Below are 13138 nucleotides of genomic sequence, written 5' to 3'. Positions count from 1 at the left end.
CTTAATTACCCACTAAATCTTTCCTTTTCCTTCTGCCTGTGGGTGACTCTACACTGAGTGACAAGCCAAATGGTTTCCTGTACATCAGGAAACCATTTACTACGCTGGGTGGTAACCATATAACCAAATTTTGGCACCTGGTAGTTTAGTGGGTAATTATTGCGCTCCAGTCAGATTGAGCCGGTGAAGGTTTATATCCAAGGGGTGGTTGGGGTTGATTGCTCATGTAATGCCACTCAGGGATGAGTGAGGCTGGTCACTCTCATCTTAAATGTCGAGACCAACTGCCTAGCCCCGGGCTCCTACGCTCCTCATGGGGCAATGTAGGATTGGATGATGATGAATGATGATGACCACCAGGCCCCATAATCTGGCTATATGGTTACCACCCAATGTAGTAAATGGTTTCCTAGTGTACAGGAAACCATTTGGCTTGTCACTCAGTGTAGAGCTACCCTCAGGCAGAAGGAAGGGGAAAGAAAGAAGGAAAGAGAGAAAGAAGAGGAACGATAGAAAGAAGGATGAGAGGAAAGGGTAGGCACCCGAGAGCAGCACTACATCGAGTAAGCGGATGGTGAGCGCCACCACCAACCACTAAATTAACTATATTATCATTAGTTTAATTATTATTATTTTTACATATTAATTCAATTTGTATACCCTTCTTGAAATATACCTGTACTTTAGTTTGTATGCCCTTCTTTAAATATTGCTGTACTTCAATTTGTATGCCCTTCTTTAAATATTAATGTACAGTACTTCAATTTGTATGCCCTTCTCGAAATATTACTTACTTGAATTTGTATGCCCTTCTTATCATGGAATTACTTCAATTTGTATGCCCTACTTATCATGGAATTCCTTAACATTCCTGCCACACTGCAATTCAAATTCTATGATTATTATTCAGCTGGGATTAGCTGGATAAACCACTTTTATTGAGCATCCCTCAATACTATTTTACCTGTACATTACACCATTAAATAATGGCATAATGCTACAGGGGATGCTTCATGTGGTGGCAGGAATACAACTAGGCAGCTTCACTGCCTAGTTGTATAAATGTCCCTCAACTCCCTCCCAATCCCCAAAGAAGGAGATATGGACTATAGATGGGTAACTTCATTCTGTGGTCCACTGGGTTTATCAGATGAGCCTGGGGCCAGAACAACAACAACAACCAACACTGGCATTCACTGTGTCCTTTATAACAATTTTTTCATGATGACACCTCAACAGTAGCAGTTCCATTAGCTGGTGGTGTTGGCGGGGTGGGCGGTGGTGGGGCGGCATACGGGCAGCCAAGAAACTGGTCAGCAATGCGCCCAGCTTCACGAAGTCCACTCAGGAAAGCTCCATGCACTGTAGCTGGGTAATTCCTGATGGTGTGCTCCCCACCAAAGAACAGTCTGATGGAAAGCATTTTAAAATATGAAAGTAAAAGACACTAACAGAGATATGGCAGCACTGTAGCTTTCAAATGACCAGATCAATCACCAACATATTTCTCTGAATAACTGGCATGTTTCAAATATTTAACCTATCCATTTAATCTCAATATAATATAGAAATATACTATACAGTAAATTACGGTCCAGGAAATTTGTGAAATAACTCATACATTATACAATTCCAGATCCAGTACACTCTTCTCTGCTGTAAGTACAGCCAAAGACCCACATGAACAAGCTTTTTGTCTCTTCCATCATGTCTCCTCCTGTCACCTGCTGGCTGGATCAAGAACCAAAAACATGAAACTGGCATATTACTCCATGTCATCTGCCCTTGGCAACTCATTCATTAGTTTACCAAAAATAGTTATATTCAACCAGGCCAGCTAACTGTTTGAGGTGTCTAGCCAACAGAGGACAAGAGGGGATATGATCAGATGAAATAAGCTGGTCAGCTTTAGTCATTGGCTATACTCAGCTTGACTGTAAGTCTGAAGATTTGGTGACTTCTTTTTTCAAATGAACTTATAACAAATAGCTTTGAATGGTGATATGATTCAGAAACTATGATTTCATTAATATTTACCATAAAACATGCTGAAATTTAATGAAAGTTGTCAAACATAAAAGCCCTGTACTACAAATTTAGAGCATGACATAACAGCCCTGTACTATAAAGTCAGACCATGAACTATGACACAGTAAAAGCAGGTAAAACTTCTGTAGGTATGTTTCAAGTGAAGGTATATCATTCATAAATTAAAGTAATTTTAAGAAAACACTTTACCTCGGTGGCATGGGAGGTGGATCTTGTGAGCTCTGTTGTCCACTCTGATTGCTGCTGTTGCTATTATTGTTACTGTTAGCATTGTTATTATTATTATTATTGTTATTATTATTGCTATTATTATTGCTGTTGTTACTGTTGTTAGAATTAGTGGTGTTACTGGTGGTGGAGGAAGAAGCAGAGGTGGTGGGTATGGGAGGTGCCTGTTGTGTGCTGTTCGGGGAGTTGGGATTATGGGGAGAGATGGGTGTGGCCAGGATATCATAGTCATTGCCAGAGGCCCCAGTGGAGACAAAGGAGTATGACCCTCGTGACCAAGGATCAGCACGCCATCGTGTCACAACAGTCTCCTTCGGCTGCAGGGGAAACCAGAGACAAAAGCATCTAGTAATCATCCTCTTCATTATCATTCTACACCTACTGTACTTCCCACAATTAAATGGGATGGGAAATCCTGAAATAAGTAAAGGAAAAGCACTCTATCTATCTATCTATATACCTAAGTTGCTTTCCTCTCAAAAAGAGGGGTAGCCAAGACAGGACGACACACTACCAAGTTACTCATCCACATACACACACATTTATTCGTATCTTCGCCACAAGGGGAGAAGGGACATATCCTCACCGCACCACACCACACGAGGGTCAACTGCACAGTGCAATCAGCGACCTCCACAGCAGTGCCCGACAGCAGAGCTGGTTTACCCCTGCCACATCATAATGGACCAATCCTGTTACCAGCACCTGACCTGATCAGCTGATCAGACCAAATGTGGGAGAATAATCCCTCGGTGCTGCGTCATCATTAATTCATTCACTTCTAGCCTCCAGTCATCCCTATCATGCGCAGCGACTCTTCCTTGCACTACAAACATCCCTCTCACATCTAATGCTCTCTTCACACTGTCCATCCATCCTATTCGTGGTCCTCTCAGCCTTACACTTCTCACAATTGATCCAGTTATCTTTTTCATCAATCGCTCTTCATCCATTCTCTCCATATGTCCAAACCATTGCAACACTCTTTGTTCAACTTGTTCAGCCATCTCAGCATAACTCCAGTTCTCCTTCGCACTTCATCATTTCTCACTTGATCCACACACGTCACCCCATATATACTCCTCAGACACCTGATCTCCATTACAATCAAACTCTTCCTCTCTGCAACACCCATATTCCACATTTCAGCCCCATATAATGCAGTTGGTACCATTATACCCCACACAGCCCTCTCTTTACGTCCATCCAAAGTGAACGGCATCAAAACACTGTTTCATTCCTCCCGACACCTTTCCTACTTCATTCATTCTAAACTTCACCTCTACATCTATTCTTCCATCCACAGCAACATGTGACCCCAAATACTTAAAACACTCTACCTCCTCAAGTAACTCACTATTTAGATCTACATTCATCCTTCTACTATCTACCAACCTCACACACCTCATCACTTTACGTCTGGTCTCATTTACTCTTAATTTCCTCCTTTCATACACCCTTTCAAACTCCTCTACCAACTGTCTCAATCTCTCCCCCCAAATCAGCCACCAGTGCAGTATCATCTGTAAACAGCAGCTGATTCAGATTCCACTCCCTACCATCAACATTCACCAGACTCAAACCCGCACCTAATACTCTCGCATTCACCTCCCTTACAATACCATCCATATATATATTAAACAACCAAGGTGACAACACACATCCCTGCCTCAGCTCCACTCTCACAGGAAACCAATCACTCACAGTATTTCCCACTCATACACACATTCTACTATTTTACATAAAAACTTTTCACTCCTTTTAACAACCTATCATCTAGTACATACAAAAGCAAAACAGTCCACAAAGCCTAACTATCATTTCTATCATACATTTTCTCTAAATCCATTAACGCCCAAAACACATCCCTACCTTTCACTAAATACTTTTCACACACCTGTCTCACAGCAAACACCTCATCCATGCATCCCCTCCCTCCCCTAAAGCCAAACTGCTCATCACCAATCACCCTTTCTGTGCCCTCTCTAACTCTCTTAATCAACACTCTACCATACACCTTACACAATAGGAAAAACAACAACAGTCCCTGGTAAAATGGGTCAAACACACAATCACTCATCAGTCAATAAAGTTTGTGGGCTACAGCTTATTTAGTGGCTCATATCTGCCAGTCCCTTATTAACCCTTATTAACCCATGGGCTGCGGTATACCTCTTATGGGCGAGATTTTCAAGCCCATACCATGAAATTTCTGGGGGGAAGTAGTATCACACAAATTTTATGGTTTATTAGGCTGGCTATAGTATCATCTCTCATCCTCCACCCCCAAACCTGGGACCAGAAACAAAGGAACAGTAACTGATATGAATGAAATATATGCACTTCCTAACACTCTTATCATGGTATGAGAACGTGATAGGACTTAAACCTGTTTCTTAAAACTAATTCTTGATACCAAAACCAAATGGAAAGCCAACAGTTGCTCGGGCAAGAGATGGTGGGATGATACTGATTATCAAAAATATTACATCATACACAAGTTGTGGCATATTGTGCTAAATGGCTACTCATTCAGTAGTACTCAGTCTCCCTTTGATAGTTGTCCATTTCCCACTAAAGGGTAAACTTTCAATCACAATAACTTCAAGGCTATGGCCAGTTAAGCAAAAATATTTCCTGGGTGGTGTGCCATGACATTTCCAGAGAATAAAGATACATATGCACACATTTCGCAATGGTAGCTAAAATTTCCAAACAGCAGTACCATGAGAAATTTCACAAACAACCTGGGCCACTGTCCATGTGTTAAGTGAAGAGGCTCATGGATATGATACCATTATTCAAAGCAAGTTTATCACTATGTGGCCAGGCTTCACCCTCATTGGCATGACAGCAATGGTAACAGTTAATCCCTTACTACCCCACTGGAGGCCCTGAAGGGCTTGGAGTGTGGGAGGGTAGACTACTGCAGTACAGATAATTTTAACTATAGTAGACACCCTACATTACTTGCCACAGTTATATGACAGGAAAGCCTCCAGTCACATCATGAATTTGAACCGTGGCACATTAATGCACACTCTTCTCTGACCTGAGACGATCAACAATGTCAGTGAGGAATCCCCATCTGCTTCTTAGTGATCTGAACTGATGCACAATGTATCTGGCCTTCACTCTAACTGGTGTCACAGATCACAAGGTCACCAGGCACTTTAAAGTCAAAATCATTTACCATATGTGCTGAAAGAAATGGATGGAACAGAATAACCAATGTAAAAGCAATTCTGGAAAAGTGACAGTATGCTATGAGTACAAATTTCGTAAATGAAAATTAGAGCCACTTTCAGGTTTATCCCCAGATGTTGGATTCCTACAATAAATAGGGCACTAGTAATATTGTAATTGAAAACAATGTTGAGGGTGGTTGGCATTTACTATTTACATAATGCCATTCAGGGGTGAGCAAGTGACCATCTAACATTAAATGTCTGAAATGAATAGGCCCACCCAAGCTCTGGGTCCATATGCACCTAATGGACCAACAACATAGATCAGATGGTGGATGAATGAATACTGAAAAAGTTCCATGCATCCATCGATCATCCAATCAGAGCTGCTAAGAATATATGCCAGTACCATAATCGTACTCAATTACAGTATTTCATTCTGACTACGGACAAAAACTTTAATTCTGTTATGTGAAACCCTATAGATTATATTTGCAGCACAATGTCTCGTATCACTGCTCACAGAAATTTCCATCATCATTTTATCTTGTGAAGGAGGTACAAATATCCCAGCAAAAAGTAAGTGCTGACATGAAACTGAAATGAACATTGACAGGTGGGGAAAAAAAAAAAAAAAAAAAAAAAAAAAAAAAAACAGAGAGAGAGAGAGAGAGAGAGAGAGAATCTTCTGGGTTAGTGTAAGGGACATAAAATGTATTTTCTTCCAGTAAAATGAAGAAACTAATATTGTACAGGTCACATTTCAGGTAGTGGCTACTGACATACATGGATACAATACCAATCTACAGAAGGCATCGGAGAATGAGTAAATATTGTAAGGAAGAAAGTAATTTAACAGATTTTTTAATGCTGAGAAAGAATGGATACAATACCACTCTCCAGAATGCATAGGAAAATGAGGAAATAATGTAAAAAAGAATGTGATCCAACAGATTTCTTAATGCGGAGAAACACTATATTAAAAATGAAAAAATGAGTGTCTTTGCTTTTTAACTGGATTATCAACTACTGAATGTAAAAAATAAAACCATGGCTTTAGCTCAAGGGCTTTTTAAATTCTCCTCTGGTTTACATCAAGCAGTTTTATTCTGCTTACAAGAGACATCCTTCAGGTAAAGGTGTTAATGAAGAGCTCTGTATAATGAAACTCTTACCTGAGGTACAGCTGAGTTGCCAAAGATGCCCTTCAGGACAGCAATGCAGCGGCCAACAATAACATCATCACTGACATTCTCCATGATGGCTGCTGCCTCCCCTGCCACCAGTGCCAGAAGTACTGGTGCTCGATACAAATTCCAAAACAGGAACAGCTCACCTACAGACAGACAGAATAGTAAGTCTGATTTTGTGCTGAAACTGCAGTTTTTTTTGCTGTGTTCCCAGGCTCATCTGGACATGAACTCGTTGGGCTACAGACTGAAGGACCTTCTTTTGCACTCCATCTTTCTCCTTCTGAGGGCTAGGGATCGGGTTAAGATACATTTATATAACTTGGCAGCTCCACTACCCAGTAGTATTGGTGCCACTACATGAAAGCATCCCTCTCCAGCACCAACAGAATTGCAGTAAAGAAAAGGAAATATGTACAAAAGGTACAGATGTAAGACATTTATATTTTACAGGTATTCCTCAGTGTAAATCACAGATCTAAAATATCACAAGTTTTTCTATACAACTGGTTTGGTAAACTGGAGGAAGCCAAGAAATCAGCTTTACAGATAAAGAGAACTTTAATAGGGAATTTTTCTACATTTTAATGTTAACTTAATGGCAAACAAGAATGTAAAAAAAAAGGCCAATTTACTACAAGGACTTACTGTACCAAACAAGGTTCTGTAATATCTTTGAGAACATGGATAAAGTGTGAAAAGAAGCTCCAATCAATCTTCCTTCCCACCTCCAATGTTACACAGCACAGTGATAGGTACAAGGATGCTTCCAACAAAGGAGTGGGTTGACACATTTCTGTACCAATGTGACATGGGTGTGAGTAGGAATCCCAGCACCTTGCTCCCACACCTATTAGTGGATTTTAACTCCTTAAATCTGATGATTTAGTTGAAATTCTATTCTATGGGTACCTTCAGACTATTATGCTCAGCTTAGGGAGAAAAATTAGGTTGTGAATGGGCTAATGAAGACATTTTCTAATACCATCACTACAAACTGTTTCTCCAAAGTTAAAAGAAAACCACATTGAGTCAGCAATAAATAAAAGAATAAAATAAATACATTAATAATAATAATAACAATAATAATATTAATACTAATATTAATAATAATAATAATAACAACAACAACAACTAGATTCACAGGACTGATGGTATAGAGCAATTTTGTGGGTAGTATTTTTTTCCCCTTATCCCCTCGCATACCAGTACAGGTATGTGCTGAATTACAGAACTACTCACTACATCTTATCTAATATAATAATCTGGTTAAAACAACTCAATTTTTTACACTGTGAAATACAGCATTATTCATTCATTAATTATTATTCATCATCTAATCCTATGTTGCCCCATGAGGAGCGTAGGAGCCCGGGACTAGGCAAGTTGATCCTGACATTTAAGATGAAAGTGACCACCTTCACTCATCCCTAAGTGGCATTACATGACCAATAAACCACAACTATCCCTTGGATATAAACCTGCATCGGCTCAATCCGATTGGAGCGTCTTAATTACCCACTAAACCACCAGGTGCCATAATTTGGTTATATTGTTACCATCCAGCGAAGTAAATGGTTTCCTGATGTACAGGAAACCATTTGGACTGTCAATCAGTGTACAGTCACCTGTAGACAGAAGGAAGAGGAATGAATGAAGGAAAGAAAGAAGGAAGGAAAAAAGGAAGGAAGAGAGGACAGGGTAGTCACCCAGGAGCAGCACTACATCAAGTGAGTGGATGGTGAGCACCCCCACCTACCACTACAGCACTACTACATAAACAAATAACATAATGGCGATAAAAAATAATAAAATCTGAAATGCATGGTAAAATTAATATCATACTACCTCTGCTAGCAGTGGTGGAACCAACATGGCCAAAGAGGTTGGCATTAGGGTCCCAGAACACACGGTCAAAACACAAGACAACCTGAAAGAAAAATATGTGTTCTGTACAACATTTATTACTGATATGAGATACATACTTAAGTAGCATTTTTGGTAGTTTCCATCTTTGGTGTCTCACTTTATTAAAGACAGTGAAAAATCAAATACTGTACCCTCAAACTTTCTCCAATTGTTAATGTATCTATAGTTTGTCCGCTTTAACTTGGTGGAAATTTTCATCCTTTTGCAGAATATTTCCAATTTCCCATAAATAAATGGCAAAATAAGATTAGACTATGGTTCTACATCCTTACCATATAACTTGTGTGTGATCAGCATCATATTCTAGTGTTAATCTCTTGTCACAGCTCAGTCATCATCATGGAGAGAAGGCAATTATCAGCTAGGTTAATGTGGACAAAGAACAGTAAACCATACCTACTGTAACAAGAAAGACACAGTACCCTGAACTGTAATGAAAACAAACAATAATGCCAGTAAACAAGGATATGTAAACCAAAATACATACACGTACAATTCAAATGAGATACAGATCACATGCTGAATAAGTAAACTTCTAACTAATGATCATGACCTATCAATTTCCTTTTTCTTCGAACTATATTTTAACTTTCTTACATAAAGGACAAAGTTTACGATTTCTAATATTGAATATCATCATCATCTTGCATAATATTTGTGCTATCTCAAACTATTTCATTCAGCTTAGACTTTCTGAACTAGAGGAGTCAGATGCAGCCTTCACTAACCCCTGTAATATGTGGGATCTTCCTGAGATTAATAAACCACCTGGGTATACCTAGAACTAAACTAAACTAACATGTCACTGCAGTGATGGGATTAATAGCCTGTTATACATCTCAAGCTGCTCAAAAACAATGTCAACAATAATGATATGACAATGTAATAATACTAATAATAATAATCCATCCATCCATCCATCATCCAATCCTATGTTGCCCCATGAGGAGCGTAGGAGCCCGGGGCTAGGCAAGTTGGTCGTGACATTTAAGATGAGAGTGACCAGCCTCATGCATCCCTGAGTGGCATTATGTGAGCAATAAACCCCAACCACCCCTTGGATATAAACCTTCACCGGCTCAATCCGATTGGAGCACCGTTATTACCCACTAAACCACCAGGCACGAAAATTTGGTTATATAGTTACCACCCAGTGTAGTAAATGGTTTCCTGGTGTACAGGAAACCAATTGGCTTGTCATTCAATGTACAGTCACCCACAGGCAGAAGGAAGAGGAAAGAATGAAGAAAAGAAAGACACAAGAGAGAGTGTAAAGTCACCTGTAGGCAGAATAAAGAGGAAAGAATGAAGGAAAAAAAGACAGAAGAGGATGGACTGAAAGAAGGATGGACGAGAGGAAAGGGCAGACACCTGAGAGCAGCACTACATCAAGTGAGTGGATGGTGAGTGCCCCCACCTACCACATAATAATAATAATAATAATAATAATAATAATAATAATAGTAATAATAATAATAATAATAATAACAATAACAACAACAACAACACTAATAATAATCCATCCACCATCCAATCCTATGTCACCCCACGAGGAGGGTAGGAGCCCAGGGCTAGGCAAGTTGGTCCTGACATTTAAGATGAGAGTGACCAGCCTCACACATCCCTGAGTGGCATTACGTGAGCAATAAACCCCAACCACCCCTTGGATATAAACCTTCACCGGCTCAATCCGATTGGAGCACCGTTATTACCCACTAAACCACCAGGCACCAAAATTTGGTTATATGGTTACCACCCAATGTAGTAAATGGTTCCCTGGTGTACAGGAAACCAATTGGCTTGTCACTCAGCATAGTCACCATAGACAGAAGGAAGAGGAACGAAAGATAGACTGACAGAAGAGGAAGGAAGGAAGAGAGGAAAGGGCAGGCACCCAAGAGCAGCACTACATCAAATGAGTGGATGCTGAGTGCCCCCACCTACCACTAATAAAAATAATAATAATAATAATAATAATAATAATAATGGATGCAGAGATGATTAAGTGTAGTGGAGAAAGCAGAATGAAGTGCTAGTTGGAGATATGTAAGAAGGCATGGATGAGTGAAACTGTGCCAGTGGAGTGGAAAAAGGCAGTGACTGTACCCCTGTACATAAATAAAGGTGAATGAAGTGAGTGCAAGAATTATTGCGGCATAAGTCTACTGAGTGTGGTAGGGAAGGTATATGGAAGAATATTATTGAGAAAGTAAGAGAGATCAGAAGTCCTAGTGACTGACAAACAGGGTGGCATTAGGAGTGGCAGAGGATGTGTGGATCAAATATTTGCAGTAGGCAGATAGTGGAGAAGGCATGTGGAAAGGACTATATGGTGTTTATATACTATATGGATGTGGAAAAAGCATATGACAAAGTAGACAGAGAAGGATTGTGGAAAGTTTTGTGCATGTATAGTGTAGATGGTAAGATGCTAGGTGCCGTCAAGAGTTTTTATGATGGTAGTGAGGCATGTGTAAGGGTCAATGGGCATCTAAGTGACTGGTTTACAATCATTATGGGCGTGTGACAAGGTTGTGTGATGTCTCCATGGTTGTTCAATTTATATATGGATGGAGTGATGAGAGAAGTAAAAACACGAGTAAGAGAGAGAGGAATGGCGCTGGTAATGAAAGGTGATGGATGGAATATCTCAAATTGTTGTATACTGATGATGCAGTGCGCCTTGCAAATACCGGACAAGAGAGTTCAAATACCTGGGTACAGGGACAGAAAAAAGAAGAAAATGTGCAAAAGAAGCAGAAAGTGGAGTGACACAAGGAAGGAAAGAAGCTGGTGCTATGAAGGCCTTGATAAAAAACAGAGGCTTGAGTGTTGCAGCTACACGTGGCTTACATGAGGGAGTGTTAGGGTCAGCTTTAACATATGGATGAAACTACAGTGTGGCATAAAAATGGATAGTCAAGAGTAAGAGCAGTGGAGATGAAACTGTTGAAGAATGTATGTGGAGTACAGTGACAGGATAGGATACAGAATAATGTGCTATGTGAAAGATGTGGAGTGAGGTTGTCTGGACACCACAATCGAAGAGGGTGTACTGAGATGGTATTGTCATGTGGAGAGAATGGATGACAACAGAGTGGTGAAAAAGGTATATCTGAGTGAATCTGAAGGAGCAAGGAAGCAAGGTCGGCCAAGAAGAGGGTGGAGGGATATGGCAAATGGGTGTGTGAAGATACGAGGTATGGAAGTTGGTAAAGCTAAGGGACTGACAAGAGACCAAGCTGGCTGGATGAATGTGCAAAGCATATAACCAGGGATCTGGCACCCTTTTTAACCTGACAGCGTTCGGACTGGCCCTATCAGATATGTATATGTGAAGCTACAGGACGTGGTGAAATTTTTTGGCCTATCTGATGGAGCCAGGATTCCTTGGGCTTGAATGATGAGTGAATGGAAGCATGGCCCATTGAACTGGGCAAACTTAGGCTGTCTGGACGTTGTTACTCCTCACCCTGCCCTAAGGTGGGAAAGGAAGTCTGAATGATAATAATGATGATGATGATGATGATGATAATAGTGTTTTGTTTCTCAAAAGTGTCAGTTCTTAGAAAATCCAATAATGCTTAAAACACGTTTCCATCTTTATAATTACAAGAATTATGACATTACTCACATACAACATAAACTTCATCTAAAACTCACCTTATTGAGATTACCAAAGCCCAGACGATTAATGGCATCAACTTTCCACTGTGGAAGAGGTGGATTGAAGATAACTGTATTTGGAGGACTCTGACCACCAGCCACAGATTGCTTCAGTACTCCTAGCGGCAAGGTACACAGAACTGCATCCGCTGAAAGAAATAAGATATCAAGAAAAGTCGGTATGCAAAAGGATACTGCTAATGATACTGGTATTTGAAGAAAAAAAAAAAAAAGTAAAATAATTCAATACTAATTTAAAAGAAGGATTATTAAATAAGAAGAGAATGAATTAACAGAACAGATAAAAAAATGTTTGGATGTTAGCATTACAGAAAAGAAATACAAGCGAGAGCCGTAGAAATGACATTATTAAGAAATATACAGAAACTGGGATGTAGAGACTATAGGAAGATAAAGATGTGACAAGGGACAACATAAATTTACAATATCTCTGTGAGTCTTTGGGGTGGTATAAGTGTACAAAGTCATGCATGACAGCAATGGAAAGAACACTGTTAAGGAATGTGTGTGGCATGCATAAATAGACAGGATAAGAAATACATTAATAACTGTAACACTGAAATAAGTTTAGTGAGGAGCCGTTTTTTACTGAATAATAACTGTGGATTCTTGAGACACTGAAGAAGTACACAGATACATCCACTTAAGCCAATAGGTACAGTACAATCCATGATTAATGTATAAGACCTTCAGAAAGCATCCTTGCCCCAGTGATTAACTCCTTCATGAGCACCACTGCAGTTCAAAAGCATACAGTACTCTACTGCAGTTGCATACAGTGTACAGTATAACTCATATGTTACATAGTTCTACCTTAACCCTTATATCCAGCAAATCATACCTTAACCCCTGTATCAAGTAAGTCAT

General features: G+C 39.8%; 1 protein-coding gene across 1 annotated transcript in view; it reads right to left on the bottom strand.

Moving 5' to 3' along the window:
* Nucleotides 1–438: 438 nt before the first annotated feature.
* Su(var)3-3 (lysine-specific histone demethylase Su(var)3-3) overlaps nucleotides 439–13138 on the bottom strand; it is a 46880-nt gene continuing 34180 nt past the window's right edge. The window contains exons 12-16 of the mRNA XM_080274882.1: nucleotides 12248–12399; nucleotides 8504–8585; nucleotides 6641–6801; nucleotides 2239–2594; nucleotides 439–1409 (exon numbers count right to left, since the gene is read on the bottom strand). Of these exons, the coding sequence (XP_080131008.1) occupies nucleotides 1220–1409; nucleotides 2239–2594; nucleotides 6641–6801; nucleotides 8504–8585; nucleotides 12248–12399 (941 nt within the window). The 3' untranslated portion in view covers nucleotides 439–1219. The remainder of the gene's footprint in view (nucleotides 1410–2238; nucleotides 2595–6640; nucleotides 6802–8503; nucleotides 8586–12247; nucleotides 12400–13138) is intronic.

This window comes from Coenobita brevimanus, chromosome 60 (assembly GCF_032717465.1).
Source record: "Coenobita brevimanus isolate Jiangsu-jjx chromosome 60, ASM3271746v2, whole genome shotgun sequence".
In the NCBI taxonomy this organism is placed as follows: domain Eukaryota; kingdom Metazoa; phylum Arthropoda; class Malacostraca; order Decapoda; family Coenobitidae; genus Coenobita; species Coenobita brevimanus.
Note: the sequence above shows the minus strand (reverse complement) of the source record. Positions and strands in the feature narration are given on the sequence as shown.